The sequence below is a fragment of the Phoca vitulina genome, unplaced genomic scaffold, assembly GCF_004348235.1.
Source record: "Phoca vitulina isolate PV1807 unplaced genomic scaffold, GSC_HSeal_1.0 scaffold20, whole genome shotgun sequence".
Classification (NCBI taxonomy): domain Eukaryota; kingdom Metazoa; phylum Chordata; class Mammalia; order Carnivora; family Phocidae; genus Phoca; species Phoca vitulina.
This window is the reverse complement of record NW_022589723.1, coordinates 28,716,982-28,742,293: the sequence shown is the minus strand read 5'-3', so window position 1 is coordinate 28,742,293 and position 25,312 is coordinate 28,716,982. Positions and strand designations below refer to the sequence as shown.

Below are 25,312 nucleotides of genomic sequence, written 5' to 3'. Positions count from 1 at the left end.
AGTTAGAAAAAGAACGTGATACTACAGCCACAGTTGCTGACAAGGCCTTTGTCAAACCTTTCAACAAGACCACTATTATGTAGCCCATGTAAAATAAATCTTTGTTAACTCTGGGAACATGCAGTACATTGAGAACCCAGGAAAAGCTCTGAGATAAGATCTCAAGAATCAGAAAAATAGTGCATAAGAAATCCAATGTCAGTAAGCCAGGGGCTACTCATAACTGGAGGAGGTTGCAGGATCACCTTACTGCATTGACGTTTGCCCAGAGATCGTAAAGAAATGGGAAGCATTCAAGTCAGGCCTTTCCCTGATACGGAAGCCTCTTCAGGACCCTACCGTGAACCTGAACCTGCTTTCCTAGCATGTCTGAATACAAACAACAGGAAGCAGAGTTTGCATTTTTATGTGATGCTAACGGTCTGTCAAAGAGAGAAAGAAAAGAAAAAATCTTCAGCAAGCCAAGGTGCATGCAGTGTCTTCAGGAAGAACTGTGACTTTCTTCTCAACCGTTCGAAACACTCTGGGGAAAGGGGTCTATTTTTGAGGAAAGTCAGTTGACCACTTCATGTTAATGAAGCCTAGTAAACCAACAGCTGAATGTCATATTTACCCAATTCCTAAGCAGGTGCCTGCCTACAAAGAGTTACCTGCTCTAATACAAAAAGCAATAGCCAATACAAGGGCAGTTTGGGGATCTGGCTCAGGGCAAGTCAGGATAGGGTCACAGTTAGCTTGGATTTAGTGGGATATGTTTATGTGGTCTGCCGTCAATTCTCTTTGAAATGAAATTATTACCGGCCATCCCAGCATAGAAATAGTTCCAGGAATATTGCTACCCACCGCCACCCACCCCGCTCCCCCCATCATGGGGCTCACCCTCCATCATGACACGAACGTTCAAGCACTGACAGTCTTATTGCATTACAGGACATGAAGGAGTCCTCTGGCCCCAGCACCACAGGTGTGTGGAAATTAGAGGAGAAACAAACTCATCTATGGATGCAAGTTCCGTATATCACAACATGTACGACCATGTCGTAGCATAACTGACGCATCTTGTGTAGATGGAGTTTGGTAGTTCCAGAGAAAACAGCATACAAAACTGCTACTCATGAAGAAAGAAACTTGAATTCTACAGTAAAGTTGAATGATCTTTTTATTCTGAATGCTACAGAATTCCCCACTGGTCAACCTGACATACGATTTGGAAAACGGCATCTTCCAGAGAACCTGGCCTTGAATGGTAAGTTGAATTAGAATGTAGTTATATACTACTAAAAATTGGGTCTTACGAGAAGGAGAAAGGCATGAAGGGCATCTGCCCACAAGGATATGAGAAGACAAGCTCAGTGTAGCCTGGAGCTCCCCTCATCTGTGGCAGCTGGGAATGGAGGCAGACAAGCTGAGCTCCTATTTGAGCTGGCAGCACATCAAACCAGCTGAACGCAGGGGCTACAACTGTGAGCAGAGGACAAACAGCACATATCCTTGGTACTGAACAAGAAGGGTGACAGAAAAAAAAAGTCCCTACCACGCTGATTTTGGATATGACACAGACAATAGACCCACCTCTGAGTACAAAGGAGAGCCTATGCTATATGTGAGCGCAGTGTACGGGAGCGCACGTTTCCTCTTTTATGCGGACTCCAGAATAATGCAGTTAAAAACTGCCCCCAAAAGACAAAACAAGACTGCCCATGAGTTGATAATGATAGACACTGGATGGTAGACACAAGGGAGTTCATGGCATTATTTCCTCCGCTTCTGTGTTTAATGAATGTCCACCATATTGACCAGTGAGAATAGCTAAATAAGTGCTTTACAAGAATGATGCATGATATGAAGTGAAGTGAGTTTTTTAATTGAAAATTAAAAAAAAAATTAACAAATGCCCCACCCCCAAGAAAATCCACCTCAATTTTATTCTTGACAGCCCGATGAAGACTTGGTTTTTCATACATTCTCCCTGTTTGGGTCTAGACCATCACTTAGACTCCTTTCCAAAATTAGGGGCGGCAAATATCTTACTTGGAATCGCTCATCAGTCTCATTTTCTCCGATCTGCCTCAGAAGATCCCCACTGGCTTGTCCAATGCTTCCAGCAGCAGTCAAAACTGTCTGTCGAGGCTAGAAAAACACACGTTGGTTGGAAAGAAAATACATTTCCTCCACAGTGCCATCAGACAGCAGGGCAGCAAAAGGAATCCTGAGGGACTGGCCTCCTCCTGCACCTAGATGAGAGTCTATCTGCTAGATGGGAGACTTAAATACCCTGGTAAAATCTGTGCAAGGAAATGCCTGATGTCTCACAAACCAGTCATAGGTGGATCGATTTGAAATGTTCAATCAATGAGTCTTGCTTAGCTGGTAGGAAGGTGATACGCACTTTACGGAAATTAGGGCACAAACTTATATCCCCTTCGAATGTGTATTGACTGTGTGTTTCTGAGGTTGAATCGAATCAAGTACCCTGGGGTGAGGGGACAGGGAGGTTTCCTACTAACAGCACAACAAATCCCAAAAGTTGAACCATAGATTCTGTACCCAGTTCACCAACTCCAAACCCACGGTATGGTAACATGCCCCATCAGGATGGAAGGAACAGCTTCGGAGCAGGAGCCCTGTAGTACTCAAGGCTGCACCTGCCTCACCAGAACCTGAGTGACCGCGTGCCCCAAGAGCTCACCTCTCCAGAGGTAGGCTGCACAGCTTTCAGCAAGTCCGACACTGCCCCCGCGAGGGTCCTCGCAGCTCTGAGCAAGTCCTCCCCACTGCCCACCTCGTCGTCCATCAGAGCCGCCAAGAGCTTCACGCCCTTGGACATCTCCGTCAGGTTGGAAGAAATGGTGGTGATTGCACATCCCACTGCTGTGTAGTCGGTGTCTGCAGGGTCACCTGGGATAGAGAAGGGCCGTCACCGTCACAGGAGGGTGTTGAAGGGTGAGGAGAGCCCAGATGGGTGATGGCATCAGCCATCACTCTGCAGGAGTCGGACACAAAGCTGCACGCACACAGGGTGACACCGGGCTCCCTGTCTCCAAGGTGCTGCTCCTCCCGAGTCCTTTTGCCCCGAGGCCTCCTATGCTGAACTACTGAGCATGAACCCCTCCCTGTACAGTTCCAAAGGAAGTCTTGGCATCCCATGGCCCTTTCTGTTAGGCCCCCGTCAGCAGCTGAAGCACTGAAATGCTGCAGAGAGAAGCCGAGACATTTTCGGACTCTCACCTGACAGCGCAAGGTGGGCGTCCTGCTGGGCCATGAGAGGACTGTGGGACAAAACGGATGGGGGCCCACGTGATGGATCTATTCTTCCAAAACCCATCTGAGACTATAAGCTCCCAGAAGGGAGAAACCAGCTCCCATATACTTCGAAGTTCGTCCAGCAGACCAGTGAACAATGAGCAGAGCTACATCAGGGCTTGCTGAAGGATGCATGATATCGACGGAAAGGAATGAGATGTTCCCCACCATTCTCCTGGGTCGGTGTGAAAAAGTGCCTGGAGCACTCAGAGCGCCTAAAAATAGACTAGCCTCTCATCCCATGAAAATCTGTTGTTTCAATCAAAGAATAGGAATCGTTTCTAAAGCAAAACCACAACAGAGCATAAGGACCTCGGAGACTCACCAGCAGTGAGGTTAACTACTGAAGCTGTTCCAGCTGTGATCGCATCGACCTGAGAGTGGATTTCGTGTTTGGACTCGTCGACTTTATTCTGAACCCACACCCGTGACGCCTGCAAAACCAGACAAGGGCACAACAGAGTCAGTGCATGGGACTGCCTGGGACACCAGAGACATCGTGCCATAAAATGAGACCAGCACTTTGTCTGTACTCTTGTTCCTGGGCCGGCACCAACGAGGCCCTCAAGTCATCTTAAGTCAAGTCATTAACAGGCCCCTGGCTCATTCACTGGTGCTAAATGGCCTGTAAGTCCTCCATGCTTCCTCCACAGTTTTTTCTTGAGCTTTTAGGATCTTAAGAAAAATTCTACATGGCTTTATTTAGGTAAATTTAATAAAAAATGAGAATTAATGTCTCAATGGTACTGCACACCAGCACCAATAACTGTTGCTAATTTCCACCTTGTTTTTTGGAGAGGTTAGAATTAGGGTGTTGCAGCTCACGAGTGTTCTCTGTTGGCATAAAGACTGTCTTCTGTTAACACGAATGTGGTGTAGATGTGGCACCTTTCTGGGAAGGACTGGGGGGAATGGGTCGAGACCTCTGTTCTAGATCCAGCTCTACCACTGACAAGTGACATGACCTCGAGCAAATTACATCTAGGTCCTGTGCCTTACATTTCTTCTACTGTAGGAATTCAATGGTCTTTAATAACCTTTTGAGATATTATACTTTATGGTCACTGGAACCCATAAATAGCAAATTCTCCATTCCCTGGCATTTCTGGACTTAGCCAATAAGTGATCACTGACATTCATAATGATGACCCTGTGGTAATAGACGATGCTGATTTGCTTCCCAAAACATCCCAAAAATATTCATTGAGATTTAGGATGTGTCTAGCACTAATAATATTTTTTGTATACCAAAACTTTAAAAATTGGTGAAGCAGGGCTGTTAAATACAAATATGTTAAAACCATCTCATGGTAGTGCTGGATATGGGAGGGTGTCTGCCTTATGTATTTTCACTCTGAAGCTCCCCCATGAAGAATGTTTAATGATTTCAGGTACTTGGGATACAAAGCACTGCGTATAGCAGCAGCTGCAGGTGGACAAGCACACCAATGAAAATCAGAGCATTCAGGGAGGCCTTGGAGGACAGTTATCCTGGTGGGGCAAGATGAGGCTACACATTACATCTTGGCCCTGGCCTGGGATGGCCCTGTCAATCCTAATGGAGTGGTTTTCAATCCTGATTGCCCATTAGAACCATCTGGGGAGATGAAACAAGCAGGCCCCACCCTCAATGACAGGGATTTATTTGGCCTGAGCTGGGCCTCAGGCTTGGTTCTTTAAGCTCCACAGGTAATTCTCACGTGCAAAGCAGGGCTGAGAACGACAGTGCCAGCCAGTGCTTCACCAACTTTAATGTGCACACCAAATAGATTCTGATTCAGAAGGTTGGGGTACGGCCTAAAATTCCACATCTCTCAAGAGATCTTATACATTGCCAATGCTGCTGGCCCATGGGCCACAGTCTGAGCAGGAAGGGGCTAGATAATTTCATGCAGTAGCAGCTACAGAAAGGCAGCTAATTACCCCGCCCTGCTGAAGAGCTGAACAGTAATGCAGTGGTTCTCAAAGCATGGTCCCGAGATAGCAGCAGAGCACCCGAGGCCTTGTTGCAAATGCAAAATCTCAGGCCCTACCCCAGACCTACTGAGTTAGAAAAAAGGGGATGGAGCCCAGCAATCTGTTTTAACAAGCCTTCCAGGCGACTGATGCATGCTAACATTTGAGAAGCACTGATAATAACAGCTAATACTTGTTGAGCTCTCACTATGTGTTAGGTAGTGTGCTAAGAACTCTGCACACAACTGGATTACCATGTCTTCCTAAGGACCCCATGCATGCATGACAAAGTGGAAGCTTAGAGACAGTAAGTTGCCCGGATTCACACAGACATTAGCTTGGAACCCAGATCATGTGACTCCAGAGTCCAAGTTCTTGGCCCTTGAGAGGTATTGCCACTACCCAGCAGCACCCCATGATTCTCTTCCTGTGGGTACCCCCTCCTACAAAGACTCAGTATATTGGGGGTAAAAAAACCCATGAGTTTCCACTTCACCTGGCTGGACAAAGATTCACTCAGCTGAATGCAGACAGAATGCAAAGCCCTGCTTTGTGCCAGGCAGACACGCTGAATGACAACCGTGAACAATATTTACCATATCCTGGCCGAGGGGTGGCAGTGAATCCAGCTCGCTGAGGTCGTCCTGGGCCTGCTGGACAGCGTGCATGCTTGTGTTGATGGTCCCCATGAGGGCCTGCTGGGCCGAGGTCTGCAAAGGCAGATGACCACAAGGCGGTCATAACCTCTCTCCTGGGGCTGACACGACCCTCTACACGAAACTCTGGGCTCAAAACAGAGTGGCCCACGGTGTGTCTCAACACCCAAGCACCTCCCATTTCAAGCACGGGGCTGGGAGTAGAGATTGTTATTAATAGAATGCTCAATATGCGTGTATGCAATAGAGAGGTTATGATCAGGAGAGTGTGGAGAGCTTAATTAGCTGACAAGAAGACTCAGAAAGAGTCCTTGCAGGGGGGCTACTTCACTCTTTCAGTACTGAGAACAAAAGATCTCACGCATAGGAAACGTATTACACCCCAGAACTGTGCTTAGTAAGTAAGAAAGGATTCCACCCAAACCTACAGTCAACATGCTTCTTCAGAGTCAAATTACTTCTGAGCTTTGAGGTTTTTCAGCTTTTATAAAGTTCTTCCCAAGCAGCACATGATTCCTGAGCAGGCAGACGAGCAGTGGGAAGAAGAAATGATCTGCTCGGGGAAAGCGTGAACCACTACAGACAGGGTCTATTTCTAAGACCCGCTGAGGGGTATCCTGGGCTAATTAGCAGCTTGATGCTATTAAGGCAAGGAAGCAGGGCTCTATACTCTGTATCACCAGTCACGTGGAGAGGTCACGGTCGCTCTCCGGCCCCCGAGGACACCTGTGATCCTGCACAGGGAGTTACTAAGACACCCCATTTAAAGAGAGCACTGGGGAGCCAGGCACTGGGACCACGCAGCTGAAGAGCCCACGGCTCGGATGGGAACGGGTGAGAACGTGATGACGCACACAAGCTCTCCCCAGGGCTGGTGTCTCTCCCTGCACATCAGAGGCAGTGTACTGATGCCCAAGGCCAGCATGGGGGAAGCCTCACCAGCGGGGGCATGTGCCCTCGGTGCATCTGCCCAACCATGACCTGCTGCTGTGGTGAGGGCATGCTGCCCACGTTGAAGGTCTCGGGCCCGCTGGAGCCTGAGCGCATCACGGCGGGCAGTGCCACGGAGCCGTGCTCCGCCTTCCCAGTCCGATTGAACTGCTGCTGCAAGATGGTAGACCTGTAGGAGACAGGGGTTGGTCACTGCGGGGTGGCCACTCACATCCCGTGAAATAAGATAGCACAGGTGTCACAGTTTTTGCTGCGTTACACTGTGGAGGCCAATTCAAAAGAGGCATAAACAGAACTGTGAATGAAGTAGCATTGAAATACTCAGAAGAACCCTGAGATGAATCTGTTTATCGTTATTAATATAAATAACCATTCCCAGTTGGTTCATGATATTACGCAATTTAGCTTTGCTTAAGGACCCCCCCCCCCCCATCACCACCATTGTTATGTTTCTGTAACAATGATGTTCCAGGTGTAAGTAGAAGTTTTGGAAACATTAATCTATTAGCTGGTAAATTCCACCTGAAATAGCATTCATTCAACAAATATTTACTGTGGGCCAGGTTCTATTCTAGGCATTGAGGACAGAGGTCATTTAGCCTTGGACTGAAAGGAGAAGTGTAGGAAGGAACTAAAAGAGAATCTCCCACAGCTTAGCTCTCTTCCCCCAAGACCAAGGCCATTGACCACAGAGGGCACTTAAACACCTCTGGAGCCTTGATGATTGGACAGACTTTGGCACCTCCTCCAGATGATTTAAAAAAAAAAAAATCTAGGAAGATTCCTAGGACATTTAGTAAAAAAAAAAAATCAAATTTTTACCTCTGATACGTTCTTAGAATGAGTGGTAAGGACTTTGAGCATATGAAGGTGGACTATCTGGCAGGAGCCCAGAGGACAGACCCCATACAGGGAGAGTCTGGGGTGGGGGAGAGAGACAGGGGGAGAGAGAGAGGTGGTGTGTGTGTGTGCGTGCGGGCACGCGCATGCATGCAGATTTGGTGAGCAGCTGCATTAAGTGACCAGGCCTCTGTCCCAGGGTTCTCCAACCATCACAGATCATTCCCTATTGCCCAGGGCAAAGCTCATGAGCCATGCTAGGATACCAGACAGCGGGCATCTATGGAGGAACAGTAATGTCTGTGAGGGGTTGGCACTAGGAAGGGTGGATGTGGGGGCTCCAGGAGGAAGTCAGCTGCATCCTGTGATCTCAGCCGATGTCTAAAGCAGGGAGAAGTGGCAGGTCTTGTGATGGGAACCAACCTGGACCATTCTTCCTGCTTGCCTTGATCAGATCCCACCATGATGCCCCAGGCAGTGGGAAGGGGCTTCCTTGGTAAAAGGCAGTAAAGAGTTTCAGTGCTCTGGGCTCAGACACTTACTCAACTGCTCTTAGAAGGACAAGTGCAGCCAAGTCCTCTGAGGGGAACAACTCACCCCTGCCAGAAAGCACTAGCTTACTGATTTCCAGCTAATGGTCATTAATAATTCCAAGGACTTAAGGTGCTCTTCAAGAGGGTACCACGTACGTGAAACGCATCATACCATCAGGTTTGGTTCCAAATTGTGTACTAAAGTAGGGGACAAATGGAAAAGCACCTTCAAGGTGATTATGAAGCAAATCAGGACAAAGTGATGGAGTATGGAAATGTTCCAGAAGCAATTACTATGACTTAGCAAGTTCAATATGCTTGAATCTGCTAGAACTTTCTGGCGGTGTGCTGTAAGAAACATCACAAGATATGAACTGACTCTTGGCTCTGCCTCATGTGTGCATCTGAAGTAACTTTCAGAGCTTTGGTTTCCTCAGTCACGAACAGGCAGTAACATCTGGTCTACCTCTTACATCGGGGGTTGTTATTGGGGTGAAATGAGACAGCATGCTAGACATACAGAGTCAAATGTAGGCAAGAAACTAATTATCACAATGTTCTACATAACATAAGGGAAGCAGCTGCTCAAATTTTCCCTAAGTACCATTTATTAGATGTTAATTTAAAAATTTTAAAATCTCGGGGTGCCTGGGTGGCTCAGTCGTTAAGCGTCTGCCTTCAGCTCAGGTCATGATCCCAAGGTCCTGGGATCGAGCCCCACATCGGGCTCCCTGCTTGGCGGGAAGCCTGCTTCTCCCTCTCCCACTCCCCCTGCTTGTGTTCCCTCTCTCGCTGTCTCTCTCTCTGTCAAATAAATAAATCTTAAAAAAAAAAAAAAAATTAAAAAAAAAATTTTTTTTAAATCTCAGTTTCCTTACCTATAAAATGGGGTTAACTTGAGACTGTTCTGAATTGAAAATGATGATGAAGATGTTAAGAATAGTAAATATTTATGATGTGCCAGGCATTGTTTTATGTGCTTTATTAATAATTCAATCATCAAAATCGTATAAGGTGGTACTATCATTATTCTCATTTTATAGTTGAGATGAAGCAGCAGAGGAAATGTGTAATATCTCCAAGGCCACACATTAAAAAAGAGACTCAAGGGGCGCCTGGGTGGCTCAGTCGGTTAAGCATCTGACTCTTGATTTCAGCTCAGGTCATGATCTCAGGGTTGTGAGAACGAGCCCCGCTGTCGGGCTCTGCGCTGGGTGTGGAGCTTACTTGAGATTCTCTCCCTCTTCTTCTGCAACTCCCCCCATCCCCCACTCTCTTAAAAAAAAAAAGAGACTCGAGATTTGAACCCAGCAAGTCTGGCTCTGGAGTCCATATTTTAAACACTTCCCTCTACTGCCTCATGACACATGTTCTATAAACAATAACTCCTCCACTGTCACAGAATTAAACAGAAACTCACTCTCCAGCCTTTGATGAAAATGACACACATTAGGAGATTTAAATGAGCAACTGCAGAACAGGATTCACGAATACTCACTGTGTCTAAAGATGGAGTTACATTTTGTTCTGTGTCTCCCTGAAATCCACAGCCTCTTACCCCCCCAAGAATATACTCAACCCTGAAAATGATGGTCTGGAAACCACCTTTCGAGAAGCAAGACTCATTTATATAATGCACTGCTGTCTCCCCTTCTGACGGACTTCAGGGCAACAGACCCCAGAGTAGGCACAAGGAAACCTGTCCATTTAGTGAGAAGGCGGGTTCTCTGGGGCTCTTAAAAATACTTACTTTTTCGGGGAAACGGACTCTTCCAGCATAGTCGACTCCTCATCCCCCTCTAATCCAAATCTATCTTTACTTTGTTTCTGAGGTAAAATGAAACAAAAAGGAAACTCAGCAGGTCTTGATGTAAGAAACTGTTAAGATACCTTTTAAAAGGAGCTACACAAGCAAAACTGTTGAGGTTTACTCAAAATTCTTTGTATTGGAGTAGGTGATGGGTGAACAAAAACAAAAGTAACAATATAAAATAAATACATGGTTTAACACAATATAGAAATATGCCTTCTGTGTTTATTACTGCATCGACTAAATTTCATACAGTTAAAATCAAGACACAGATACTGATGTTCTAGTTGAACTTGGTTATTTCAGTGGGCTGTATCTTGAAGTCTTTGGCAGTCTGTATACCACTATGGTATATAATCCCACTAAATTTGGTAAGAATTTGTTAAAACTTCATGAAATTTGGTAATTTGGTAAAAATTCACGAGGAACACCTGGGTGCCTCAGTCAGCTGACCATGTGACTCTTGATCTCAGCTCAGGTCTTGGTCTTGGGGTCATGAGTTCAGGCCCCAGAGTGGGCTCCACGCTGGGCATGGAGCCTATTTAAAAAAAATTCATGAAAAATATGAAGAGCATTTTCAGACCCTCAACCTAGGTTTCTAAAGAGGCTGGAAAGCTAACAGAACTACCTAGAGAGGAAGATGCTGAGTGGTTAGCTAGTCTCATTCATTAGCTAAGTGAAGCACTACTGCTCATTACCTGGCAGTAATAATATAAATATGAACTGCAGCTAAAATGGAAATTCTTGTAGAATCTTGAGGTTAAAGACTGCACACTCAAGCAATCTTAATGTTAAGATTAAATTAGTGAATCAAGTACTTCAAATTACGGTGATTTTGTGTCATTGTTGTTTTTTTTCCCCAGGTTGCAGCAGCATCTAAGTCAGTGTTTTAAAAAAGGCAGCTTTTCCAATTTGCATCAGTATGAAATACCTTTTTGAGGATGATGTCAATGTAGCCTGCAATCAGCTGGGATATCTGCTCTCCTTCAGTGGTTTGTACTGAATAGTAGCTTTCCTGATACTCCCCAAAATCCTGAAAAAACAGCATTAGAAGAAGTATAACTACATCACGTATCTACAGTTTTAAAGGTAAAGAGGCCTAGTCCCGGAACAAAATGGCATAGACTCCCTTTTCCCTTCTCTTCCCCTTTAAACACAATTGAATACCCTAAAATTTAGTAAAAGGGCCCTGAAAGCTGGAAAGGTAGATTGACTATGGAGCATAGTACTTGAGAAAACACACTCTGGTGAATTCTTGGGTTTTCCTTTATATCCGATTACTCCCAGGTGGGTGCCTGAAACCCAGAATCTCAAAAAGGCAGGATTTCAAAAGCCTGTCCTTTTTTGCCAGAGGACCAGGAGAGGAGAAGCCCAGTGGAGATCTATCTTGGAGCCTCAAACCACCTCCACAGCCTGGGCCGGTGCTCACCAGTAGCTGCAGAGCAGTGAAAGCCCAGGCCACCCCAGCCCCGGCTCCACAACCCAGACAGGCCAGTGGTCTTGTTCTTGTGCAACAGTGGTCACGGGAAGCCTATGTCTTCCTGACCTCCACCCAATGGCATAAACAAAGACAGGCCTGGTAGCTTCTGCCTATCCCAAAAGGGTCAATAGCAGGTGGTCCAAGGGAATGCCTTCACAAACAGCACCATCAAGTTTTGAGTGAGAACCCTGGCAGTGTCGAAACAATCCAGAACAGCACTGAAAAGCCCACAAAAGGAGACCAGAAGCTACACTAAATCTAAACAAGATGACTGTCTGATAAAACAGAAGATTTAAGTAAGAGCAAGAGTCTCCTAACTAAATAATCACAATGTCTAGATACAATTTTAAAAAGTCACTACTCATATCAAGAGCCAAACAACTATGATATGAATAAGAAAAGATAATCAATTGATGCCAATACTGAAATGAATCAGATACTGGAATTATCTGATAAAGATTTTAAAGCAGCCATCATAAAATGTTTCATAGATTACAAATTCTCCTGAAACAAATAGGTTTCAACGGAGAAATAAGTCAGAAGAAGGAATCATATAACAACTATAATAAGGAAAAATGTAATAACCAAAATTTTCCCAGGAGGCTGGGAAGGTTAAAAATAAAACAACAGTGGGATAGATAAAAAAATAGAAGGAAATGTAGTAACTTATCCTTCACCTCATGAGTTTTACTTAATCATATTCTATGGTTGCAGTAGAAGTTGTAACACCATCTCACATGGTGTTCAATGTATAAGTAAGAGCAAGAGTCTCCTAACTAAATAACCATAATGTCTAGATACAATTTAAAAAAGTCTCAACAAATTGTTCTTTGAACAATTATTTTCAAAAAGTGGGGAGTGTAAAGAGTCCTAAATAGAAGTTTCTAAGCTTCTCTTGAAGTGGTAAACATCCACACCTGTGGGTTATAATTAATTTCTTACATATCTGGTAATATCTAGATCACTAAGAATACTGAGCAAAGAGATATGCTCGAAAACATTATAAATAAATCAAAATGGAACTCTAAAAGGTAACCCAAAAGAAGGCAAGAAAAACAGAGGAAAAAGAAATGGAGGGGATAAACAGAAAAATATTATAAAATGGCAGACTTAAGCCCTAACATATCAAGATTGAAATATAAATGGTCTAAATAGGCCAATTAAAAGAGACTGACCAAGTAGATTTTTAAGAAAGCACAACCCGACTTTATGTACTCTGTAAGAAACTTGTCTCAAATATAATATAGGTAGGTTGAAAGTAAAAGGATGGAAAAATATATCATGCAAACATTAATTTGAAAAATCATGAGTGGTTTTATTAAGATTAAGCAGATTTCAGAGCAAACAAATTTACGAGGAACAAAACAACTAAATGGTAAAACAATTTCTCCATGAAGATGACAGAGGGATCTTAAATGTACATGTAAGCACCAAACACAGCTTCAGAATACATGCAGTAAAAACTGAAAGGAAAAATAGAAAAATCCACAACTGTTGTTGAGATAGAGATGACTGGAACAACATCAACTAACAGGATCTAACTGACATTTACCTAACACCCTTGTTAAGTACTCATCAAACATTCTCCTAGAATGACCATATCCTGTAATATAAACCAAATCTTAAAATTCTAAGACTTGAAATTATGCAGAGTATGTCCTTCAACCATAACAGAACTGAACTAAAAATGAATAATAGGAAGACAACAGGAGAATCTCCAAACACTTGGAAATTAAATTTAGGCTCAGAGTGGAAAGAAATAAGACATGTTACAAACTTTAATCCAACTTTAATAAACATCAATATTCATTCTCTCTTGTGCTTGAGGTAGTTACTGCGACTCATAACTATTTCTTGTTTATCTTTAAAATAACTTTTTGTTTTCAACAAAATGGGACTTGGACCTAGTTTTCAAAGACCAATAGCACTAAAAGGTACATAAAAAAACACAGCAGGCCCCTGCCCAAGCCATTACTATCTTTACTTTCCATTCCTCCTATCCCCAAAGGCAACTACTTTGAACCCTTTCACAGTTTCTTCTAGTATTTCTAAATAACATGTTTATATTGATTTGATTTTTCTCTTTTACAAGTTATCTACAACTTCCTACGATGGAAGAGGAGAACACAGTTCTCTAAGTATGAACACCCCTTCTTAAGGGCCATGCAGGTAGAGCTCTTACTGACTACAGGAGGGAAGAAGGTATATTTCCTGATGATTCCTTCCCACTGGCAAGAGTCTATCCACCAATGATCAAACTAGATAACTAAATACTCCCTCCAAAACCCCTTCCTTATACCTTTTTTTCTGATGCCCTATTATGAGACCTTACCTAGATACAAGCTGAAATTTCAAGTATTCACTAGACCTGGAGATTAGTACACTTCAGGAGTGCTAGGAGATGGATAACTTTCAGCATTGATTTCTCTTGTTGCTCAACTTGCCCTACAAAATAACAACGCTATCTTGTGTGTCAATGCGGCTATAGTTAAGATAATAACACAATTATAATCTGCTAAGAGCAACTATTAAGGTTGGGAGGAAGAATTCAGAGGTCTGAAGGCCTGGGATGACTACATTCTCCCTACTTTCCATGTACTTCACACTGAGAATTCTATCATCATCACCTTGTTTGATCTTAACACCTCTGTGAAATAGATATTATGATTCCGATGTTAAAGCTAATGACATTAAGGCTCAGAGAGGAGAGAGAACTCTCTCAGAAATGGGAGATGACCAGCTGGTTTTGAATACTACCCTAAAGTCTATGCCATTTCCTCTGTATAGTATGCTGTTTCTAGGCAGGCTGGGATAACACACTTCAGCAAGATGTCACAATGCTTAGGAACTTCTAAAACAAGCAGAGATGAAGAGGGAGGATTTGATCAGCCTCTGAGCATTAGCAGGTTTCCTTCTAGGGCATGCTAGGGACAGCATCAGGAACATAGAAGACTGGACCAGTCCCCACCCTCTGTGGACTCCCACTATCTGTCCCTCTGCACACTGCTCTCTAAGGCCAGGGAAACCCATCGGGCTTGTATTCTCTCTCCCACCGCACAGTATTGCCCAAGGCCGTGTGGGTCCTCCCCATTGCCAGTCCGTACCAGGGTGAAGCTTTTGGGTGAGGCTGCCCAGCGCTTAACCGTGGTAAGTGGCCACTCCTGCAGCACTTCCTTGGTCTTCTCATCCACACGCATCACTGAGTCCTTGGTGATGCCCAGCAGGCGAGGCACCAGCTTGTTCTTGCCTTTCATCTTTTCCTAAAACAGGAAATACCGAGGGTTAGTGCTCTTCTTCTGAATACATCTGATTTTGCCAAGTCATCAGAGATCTCATGATGTCTTACCTGAGGTCATCTACATATACTATGTTTCAAAATAGGTAGGACTACTGGAAAACCAGGGTTTTGGGACTAGGTGAATGACTCACTAAACTAAAGACATGGAAGCTAAAACAGGGACATCAGAAGACTGGAAAGATCCACAAAGTCACGATTCCTGAAAAGAGACGCTGTTTAGGAGGGCATGTTGCTCCAAAAATGGACTGTGATCCAGAGAAATAGAAATTAAGGTGAATTCCAAATATTATCACTTCCAGTAGCCAACTCAGTGAATAACAAAAAAAGTTTAATGTGCAAATTTAAATACGGCATGTTAGCTATTTAGAATTAACTAAAACTCTGCCAAAGTAGAATCTTCTCAATAAAAGAGACACAGACCTTTTTTTAAAAATCTCCCAAATATATTTCCATTTGAATTGTTTTGGTATTTTTATGTATATCTACTGACTCTGAAAAGCCTTTTATGATTAGCTTTAATAATTTAATAGTAATCATGCCTATTAAAATAATGGATCCCTACCTCACACTCATGCCAAAACAAATTTAAGAGAGATTAATAACTTACAAAGAATTTATAGGTGGATATTTTTGTGATTCCTGGGAGGGAAATGACTTTTAAGCACAAACACCAAAATAAAGAAAATTTATAAAGGGAAAGATCAACATCTTTAACTACATAGACTTTGATACATCTGAAAAACAGGGAAAATAGGAGAAAAAGAAAGAAACCTCACTGTAAACAAAATTAAGCAAATGACTAGGGATAAATACTTAAAACAATTACGATAGTGACTTTATATACTGTATGTGTGGAAGTTTACCATAGATCGACAAAAGTTAACTGGCAAAGAACACAAACAGAAAATGTGTTTACAATAATGAAGCAGCCTTTCATTTGAGGGGGAGCAAGGAGAAGATAGCAGTGGAGTAGGAGGACCCTAGGCTTGCCTCATCCCACAAATAGAAGTAGATAACTATCAGATCATCATAAATACCCCCAAAATTCACTTGAAGACTGGCAGAACAAACTCCACAACTAAAGGTAGAGAAGAGGCCACAAAAAAAGAAGGTAGGAGGTGTGGAGATGCAGGTTGGGAGAGAAACAGATGATGGTCACTGTGCTAGGGAGGGAGGGGTGACTGCAGAGAAGGGTTAGAGACAGACTAGCACACAGGGGACCACGTGGGGAAAAAGAATCCCCATAGCAATTGCCTTGGAAAGAGAAAGGGGCCAAATTTCATGAGTTCTTGTAACCAGTGGAGCTTAAAGCCTGGAGCTTTAAAGGTCAATGGGAGTGGATGGAAGAGTCTCAAGGGCACTGGGGCTGATCTTGGAGGGAAGGCATGGCAAAAAGGACATGGACATACAGCATGGAAATAGCTGGGGTACACAGTGGGGAAGTTAGCTGCTCATCTCAGAGCACATCCCAGAGAGGCAGTGTTCATAAAGAGACGCCTATGGAAACAAAAGAGCTGGCTGATACCATTTCCCTCCCATGACGCTCAGCATAAGCACAGTGCCACCTGTGGGAACAGTGTAGCATCAACACTTGCTACCTAACTTGCTTACAGCAAGCCCAGCTCCCTCCCCCCACACGCCCCACACATTGGTGGAACCACCCTTCATAGTAACACTTGCTTCGGACCCAGGAGAGTAGGTCCCTTGCCCCCAGAAGACAGATGCAAAACCCTAACCATACCACATCTCCTGACCCGGGAGTTTTGCAGGGCCTTGGTTCTGGTGGTGGTGGTGACAGCTGTCATTTTTTTAAAAATTTTTTTAAAGATCTTATTTATTTATTTGACAGAGACACAGCGAGAGAGGGAACACAAGCAGGGGGAGTGGGAGAGGGAGAAGCAAGCCTCCCGCTGAGCAGGGAGCCCGATGCGGGGCTCGAACCCAGGACCCTGGGATCACGACCCGAGCCGAAGGCAGATGCTTAACGACTGAGCCACCCAGGCGCCCCGACAGGTGTCATTTAACAAGCAAATTAGAGCACACCTAGTTAAAACATACCACACTCATGCAAAGGACCAAAAACTGCCCACAACCAGCAGACAGCCTCTGCAGACTACTGGCCTGTAGGATAAAGTGGCTAGGACCCAACCGCAGAGTGCACACAGCACACATTGGAGACACTCTTGGAAGCACCAGGCCCTAGGGAACAGAGGACACTATAATGCAGAGCACTACAGGACCTCTTCTTCATAAAGCCATTACCCTCAAGAATAGGAGACACAGCTGACATTCCTAACACCCAGAGACAGATAAAATGAGAAGACAGAACAATTTGTCCCAAATGAAAGAACAGGACAAGGCCATAGCCAGAGAATTTAAAGCAATGAGCATAAAGATACTCAGTGGACATGAGAAAAGAGTGGACAATATCAGTAAGATCATTAACAAAGAGATGAAGACTAATATAGCAGAGATCAAGGGCTCAATAAACAAAATGAGAATAAGCTTGATGGAATGAATAGCAGGCTGGAAGAAGCAGAGGAATGAATTAATGACCTAGAAGACAGAGTAATGGAAAGTAATTGAACTGAACAAAAGAGAGGAAAAATAATTATGCAAAATGAGAACAGACTTAGGGAACTCAGTGACTCCATCAAACATAATAACATTCATATTACAGGAGTCCCAGAAAAATAGAAAAGAGGGCAGAGAATTTATTTGAAGAAATAATAGCTGAAAACTTCCCTACTCTTGGGGGAAGGACACAGATACACAGATCCAGGAGGAAGAGAGAACCCCCAACAAAATCAACAAAAGCAGATCCACACCAAGACGTATTATAATTAAAATGGCAAAATACAGCAATAAAGAAAAAAATATTAAAAGCAGCAAGACAAAAGAAGAGGGTTACATACAAAGGAAACCTGCAGATTTTTCAGCAGAAACTTTCCAAGCCAGAAAGGAGTGACATGATATATTCAAAGTGCTGAGTAGAAAAAACCTACAGCCAAGAATGCTCTATCCAGCAAGATTATCATTCAGAATAGAAGGAGAATAAAGAGCTTCACAGACCAACAAAAAATAAAGGAGTTCATGATCACTAAATTAGCCCTGCAAGAAATATTAAAAAGGATTCTTTGAGTGGAAATGAAAGACCAAAAATGACAGTATGAAGGCAGGAAACACAAAAGCATTAAAAATGAGTATTTCTGTAAAAATCAGTCAAGGAACTTACAAAATAAAAGTATGTGAAGTAGGACACCATATACCTAAAACGTGGGAAGGAGAAGAGTAAAGAATGGGTTCAAACTTAAATGACCATTAATTTAATATAGACAGCTATATGCAGAAGAGGTTTTATACAAATCTAATGGTAACCACAAATCAAAAACCACTAATAAATATGCAAAGAATAAAGAGAAAGAAATTCAAATGTATCACCAAAGAAAAGAAAAGCAGCAAAGAATTGAAGATAAGAAAGGATCAGAGAAAATCTTCAGAAACAACCCCAAAACAAGTGATAAAATGGCAATAAATACAAACCTGTTAAGAATTACCTTGAGTGAAAATGGACTAAATGCTCCAATCAAAAGACATGGGGTGACAGAATGAATAAAAAAAACAATAGACATCTATATGCTGCCTACAAGAGACTCCTTTTAGACCTCAAGACACTTGCAGATTGAAAGAGAGGATGAAGAATCATTTACCATGCAAATGGATGTCAAAAGAAAGCCAGAGTACCAATACTTATATCAGACAAAATAGACTTTAAAACAAAGGCTGTTAAAAGAGACAAAGAAGGAGACTGCATAATAATATGGGGAACAATCCAACAAGAAGATCTAACAATTAGGGGCTCCTGGCTGGCTCAGTCGTTAAGTGTCTGCCTTCGGCTCAGGTCATGATCCCAGGGTCCTTGGATCGAGCCCCACGTCGGGCTCCCTGCTCAGCGGGAAGCCTGCTTCTCCCTCCCCTACTTTCCCTGCTTGTGTTCCTGCTCTTGCTATCTTTCTCTCTGTCAAATAAATAAAATCTTTTAAAAAAAAAAGATATAACAATTATAAATATTTATGCAACCAACATAGGAGCACCCAAATACACAAAACAGTTAATAACAAACATAAAGGAACTAATTGATAATAACAGTAGGAGACTTTAACACCCCATTTACATCAGTGGACACATCACCTAACCAGAAAATCAACAAGAAAACAATGGCTTTGAACAACCCACTGGGCCAGATGGATTTAACAGATAAATTCATAATATTCCATCCTAAAACAGCAGAATACACATTCTTTTCAAGGGCACATGGAACATTCTCCAGAATAGGGCACATATTTGGCCACAGAACAAGTCTCAACAAGTTCAAGAAGATCGAAGTCAAACCATGCATCTTTTCTGACCACAATGCTGTGAAACTTAGAGTCAACCACAAGAAAAACTCTGGAAAGACCACAAATACATGGAGATTAAAGAACATACTAGTAAACAATGAATAGATCAGCCAGGAAATTAAAGAAGAAATAAAAATGTACATGGAAGCAAATGAAAATGAAAATACAATGGTTCAAAATCTCTGGTATGCAGCAAAAGTGGTTCTAAGAGGGAAGCATACAGGAGTATCTTAAGAAGCAAGAAAAGTCTCAAATAGCCTAACCCTTACACCTGAAGGAGCTAGAAAAAGAAAAAGAAACAAACCCTAAAACCAGCAGAAGGAAGGAAATAACAAAGATTAAAGCAGAAATAAATGATACAGAAACAAAAAATAGAACAAATCAATGAAACCAGGAGCTGGTTCTTTGAAAAAAATCAATAAAATTGATAAACCGCTAGCCAGATTTATCAAGAAAAATGGAGAAAGGACCCAAATAAATAAAATCACAAACGAGAAAGGAGAAATAACATATATCTCTGATGAACACTGATGCAAAAATCCTCAACAAAATGTTAGCAAACCAAAACCAACAATACATTACAAAAATTCCCTGACACCAAGTGGGATTTATTCCTGGGCTGCAAGGAGTGGTTCAGTAATCGCAAATCAATTAACATGATACATCACGTCAATAAAGAAAGGGTAAGAACCACATGATCATTTCATCAGATGCAGAAAAAGCATGTGATAAAATACGACATCCATTCATGATAAAAACCCTCATCAAAATAGGTTCAGAGGGAACATATCTCAACATAATAAAGGCCATAGATGAAAAGCCCACAGCTAATGTCATCCTCAATGGGAAAAAAATAAAAGAATTTCCCCTAGGGTCAGGAACAAGACAAGGATGTCCACCCTCATCACTTTTATTCAACATGTACTAGAAGTCCTAGCCAGTACTAGCCACAGCAATCAGACAACAAAAGGAAATAAAAAGCACCTAAACTGGTAAGGAAGAAGTAAAACTTTCACTATTTGCAGACGACATGATACTCATGTCATCTGTCATAGAAAACCTGAAAGACTCTAGCAAAAACTGCTAGAACTGATAAATTCAATGTACAGAAATCCATTGCATTTCTCTATACCAATAATGAAGCAGTAAAAGAGAAATTAAGAAAACAATCTCATTTACAGTTGCACCAAAAATAGTAAAATACCTAGGAATAAACCTAACCAAAGAGGTGAAAGACCTATATTCTGAAAACTGTAAAACACTGATGAAACAAATTGAAGACACAAAGAAATGGAAAGACATTCCATGCTCATGGGTTGGAAGAAGGGATATTGTTAAAATGTCTATACTACCCAAAGCTGTCTATACATTCAATGCAATCCCTACCAAAATACCAACAGGATTTTTTAGAGCTAGAACAAATAATCCTAAAATTTGTATGGAACCACACAACACCCCAAATACCCAAAGCAAAGCTAAGCTGGAAGAATCACAATTCTGAACTTCAAGTTATATTACAAAGCTGTAGTAACTAAAACAGTATGGTACTGGCATAAAAACAGACACATAAATCAATGGAATAGAACAGAAAATCCAGAAATAAGCCCACAATTATATGGTCAACTAATCTTCAACAAAGCAGGAAAGAATATCCAATGGGAAAAACACAGTCTCTTCAATAAATGGTGTTGGGAAAACTGGGCAGCAACATGCCAAAGAATGAAACTAGACCACTTTCTTACACATACACAAAAATCAATTCACAATGGATTAAAGACCTAAATGTGAGACTTAAACCATAAAAATTCTAGAAGACAGCACAGGCAATAATTTCTCTGACATTGGCCGTAGTAACTTTTTTCTAGATATTCCCCTGAGGCAAGGGAAACAAAAGCAACAATAAACTACTGGGACTACAGCAAAATAAAAAGCTTCTGCACAGCAAAGGAAACAATCAACAAAACTAAAAGACAATCCATGGAATGGGCGAAGATATTTGCAAGTGACATATCTGATAAAGGGTTAGTATCCAAAATATAAAAAGAACTTATAAAACTGAACAACCAAAAAACAAATAATCCAGTTAAAAAATGGGCAGAAGACATGAACAGAGAGTTCCCCAAAGAAGACATACAGATGGCCAACAGACACATGAAAAGATGCTCATCAACCAAAGCAAATCAAAACTACAATGAAAATATCACCTCACACCAGTCAGAATGGTTAAAATCAAAAACACAAGAAACAACAGGTGCTGGCAAGGATGTGGAGAAAAAATAACCCTCTTGCACTGTTGCTGGGAATGCAAATTGGTGCAGCCACCGTGGAAAACAGTATGGAGATTCCTCAAAAATTTAAAAATAGAACTACCCTAAGATCCAGCAATTGCACTACTGGGTATTTACCCAAAGAATACAAAAACACTAATTCAAAGGGCTACATATACACCTACATTTATAGCAGCATTATTTCCAAAGCCTAGATATGGCAACAGCCCAAGTGTCCATCAACTGATGAATGGATAAAGAGGATGTCATGTGGGGCGCCTGGGTGGCTCAGTTGGTTAAGTGACTGTCTTCGGCTCAGGTCATGATCCTGGAGTCCCGGAATCGAGTCCCACATCGGGGTCCCTGCTCAGCAGGGAGTCTGCTTCTCCCTCTGCCTCTGACCCTCCCCCCTCTCATGCTCTCTCTATCTCAGTCTCTCTCTCAAATAAATAAAATAAAATCTTTAAAAAAAAAAAAAAGAGGATGTCGTGTATACACATATACATATATATATATATATAAATATATATATATATATAAACACACAAATGGAATATTTTTCAGCCATAAAAAGCAACAAAATCTTGCCATTTGCAGGATGGAACTAGAGTATTATGTTAAGTGAAATAAGTCTGTCAGAGGAAGACAAATACCATATGATTTCACTCCTATGTGGAATTTAAGAAACAAAACAAATGGGCAAAAGGGGGGAAAAAAGAGACAAACCAAGAAACAGACTTTTAACTATAGAGAACAAATTGATGGTTACCAGAGGGGAGATGGGTGGGAGGACAGGTGAAAATAGGTGATGAAGATGAAAGAATGCCCTTATTGTGATTAACACCAGGTGATTAAAATAAAAACTTAAGGAAAAAAAATTAAAACAAGAAGGAAAAAACAACAAGTAAAAAGCAAGCAATTAGATTTTCACTTAATAAAATGGAGAGTTTTTCTTAATTAATACTCAGAATTGAAGAAGGTATGAAAGAGGATCACTATGGATGGGAATTTAATGTGGCAAAACATTTATGGAAGAAAATGCGTCAATACTGATCCAAAGCTATAAAAATGTCCCCCCTTTTGGGTGCCTGGACAACTCAGTTGGTTAAGCGTCTGCCTTCAGCTCAGGTCGTGATCCCAGGGTCCTGGATCATGTCCCACATCGGGCTCTCTGCTCAGCAGGGAGTCTGCTTCTCCCTCTCCCTCTCTCTCTGTGCTCTCCCTCTCTCTCAAATAAGTAAATAAAATCTTTAAAAAAATGAAAATAAAAACAATAAAAATGTTCCCCCTTTTGACACAGCTTGTTTTTAGAAAGTTATTCAAATGGGCATTAAGGAGGGCACATGAAGTGATGAGCACTGGGTGTTTATATGCAACTGATGAATTATTGAACACTACATCTGAAACTAATGATGTACTACATGTTGGCTAATTGAATTTTAATAAAAAAAAAGTTACTCAAAAAGAAGTTCTAAATGTGTGAGAAGATTATGTGTAACTACAGTTTGTCATAGTGAAAAACTGGAAACAACCAAAATTTTCAAGGACAGGGGAGTTCTTAAGTAAATTAGGGTATACCCAAGTAACAGACTTTCTAGAACCATTAAAAACCCTATGATTGGAAAACAATTGGATTCACGGCAACAAATTTGCAATGTAGCATAAAATAAAAGCCATCTGTATAGCTTAACCCTACATGAAATAAAATTTTAAAAGTAAAATTTTTAAATAAAATTCAAAACAAATTTTTAAAAATAAAAGTTTCATTACATGATAAAATGGTGATAATGATCATCTCAAGTGATTTGTATTATTTTCTTGTGCTTTTCCTTATTCCCCAAATTTCACTTAAAAAATCTATTTCTGGGGTGCCTGGGTGGCTCAGGCAGTTAAAGCATCCAATTCTTGGTTTCGGTCATGATCTCACGGCTGTGAGATTGAACCCCGAGTCAGGCTCTGTGCTGGGTGTGGAACCTGCTTAAGATTCTATCTCTCCCTCTCCCTCTGCCCCCTCCCCTTTTTTCTCTTTCTCTCCTTCTCTACAAAAAACAACAACAAGAACAACAACAAAACTATTCCTATTGTTATCAGGAAAAAAAATCTTCCCAAATATTCGTTGAAACCTACAATGCCTAAATCATTATTCTCAGAGGAATACATACAAATTAGCACACACAAATATGAACGTATACAAGGGGATAGGCAATTTTAAAATAACACAAATGTGCTAGGTACTTAATAAATATCACCTACTAATTTTCAGAGCATCCCTCAAATGTTGGTATCATTTTGCAAATGGAGAGACCAGCAACTCATCCAAGGCAAACAGTAGTGAGCGGTAAAGCCATGACTGGAACACAAATCTGAGCAGCTCGAAAACGTCTCTGACTTCAAAAGCAGACTGTCTCCCACCGTGTACCCTACTCTGGGGAAAGCAGTCAGAGAACACAGAAATCACCGCTGGCCCCCATGGGCAATTCATAAGCCATCCGACGGTGAAGGTCAGGGCACACCTCCAGCTTCCTCCCAGGAGGAGGAGAGAACAGGATCGGGAATCTGCGTGGGCGTCTGACAAGGGGAATATGGCAGTGGAAGAACCTCCCAGGCCTTAAAGAAACCACTGAGAAGAGACAGATTCTTTGTAAAGAGAGGCCGGTTCCGCAAGGGGTGAAATCGATGCAGGCTGGACAATGCCAGGTAGTCCAACTTGTCTTCAGGAGCCACACAGACCTTTAGGCGAAGAGGTTCTAGGCCATTAACCACCCAGGCTTGGCACGGGCCCAGCTGCTGGCACCCGGAAGGGGATCTGAAATAAAATATGATTTGCAGCTGTTGCCTTCAGCCTTTTCCATCTGCACCTCCCAGCGGGCAAGGGGCTTTGGGGTGAGGGAACACTGAATTATGACAGACTGCCCCGGCTCTTGCTGAGCTCATTCTGGACACAGGTGAGGGAGTCACAGGGAACATGCTAACAATTTACAGTGGGCATTCCATCGGAAGATCAGGATTAGGGACGGGGGACAGAAGAAACGCAGAATATGCTGAAACCTAGCAACAGAGACCACTGTCAAGGGGATCAAATGATTTCAGGGCCTACCCCCAAAATGCAGAGCAGCTGGAGAAAGTTAAAAGAGTGAAAGGTTCAGCTCAGGGCTAGCCACCCTGGTTCTTCCCCATGGAGACCTGCCTTAGACCCACAGCGGTAGGGCCTGCATGTTGGGAGAGGCTTCCTCCTTCTCCCCTTATCCCACACATCTCAGTCCACCCTACACCCAGCCTTGCCGACTTCAGCAACAGACACGAGTGAAGCAAGCAGGCAAGGCAGGCCCCGTGAAGTCCTGTCTCTCAAGCACAGACACACACACAGACATTGTAGCTGCCGCTGTTCTGTAGAAATTTCTCTCTAGGTGGTCCTCATTAGGTTGGTTTTGTTTGGAAGATGTCTTGAGCTTGCGTAACCTAGAGGCCAGAGAATGAATGCATTCTACCAACAGGAGGCAGGGTTCATTAACAAGCCCCACCCCTCCTTTCAAGCACATCTCAGCCATTACTCTGGCTTCAAACCATGACAGACTCCTGACTCTGGGAAGCAAACTGAGGGCTGCAGAAGGTGAAGGGGGTATGGGGATGGGGTAGCCGGGTGATGGGCATTAAGGAGGGCACGCGATGTGATGAGCACTGGGTGTTAAATGCAACTAATGAATCACCGAACGCCACATCAAAAACTAATGATATACTATATGTTGGCTAATGGAATTTAAATAAATAAATATAAAAAACAAAAAAACTGGTGGCTGGCTGTAGTCAAGCCTGCTCTT

General features: G+C 42.4%; 1 protein-coding gene across 13 annotated transcripts in view; it reads right to left on the bottom strand.

Annotated features, from left to right (window-relative positions):
* TLN2 (talin 2) overlaps positions 1 to 25,312 on the bottom strand; it is a 421,358-nt gene that overhangs the window by 141,048 nt on the left and 254,998 nt on the right. For all 13 annotated transcript variants that reach the window (XM_032417152.1, XM_032417158.1, XM_032417149.1 and 10 more), the window contains 8 exons: positions 14,634 to 14,789; positions 10,981 to 11,082; positions 9,990 to 10,066; positions 6,855 to 7,035; positions 5,856 to 5,969; positions 3,629 to 3,737; positions 2,690 to 2,898; positions 2,032 to 2,130 (listed from right to left, as the gene is read on the bottom strand). In XM_032417152.1, coding sequence (XP_032273043.1) covers positions 2,032 to 2,130; positions 2,690 to 2,898; positions 3,629 to 3,737; positions 5,856 to 5,969; positions 6,855 to 7,035; positions 9,990 to 10,066; positions 10,981 to 11,082; positions 14,634 to 14,789 — 1,047 coding nt within the window. The remainder of the gene's footprint in view (positions 1 to 2,031; positions 2,131 to 2,689; positions 2,899 to 3,628; positions 3,738 to 5,855; positions 5,970 to 6,854; positions 7,036 to 9,989; positions 10,067 to 10,980; positions 11,083 to 14,633; positions 14,790 to 25,312) is intronic.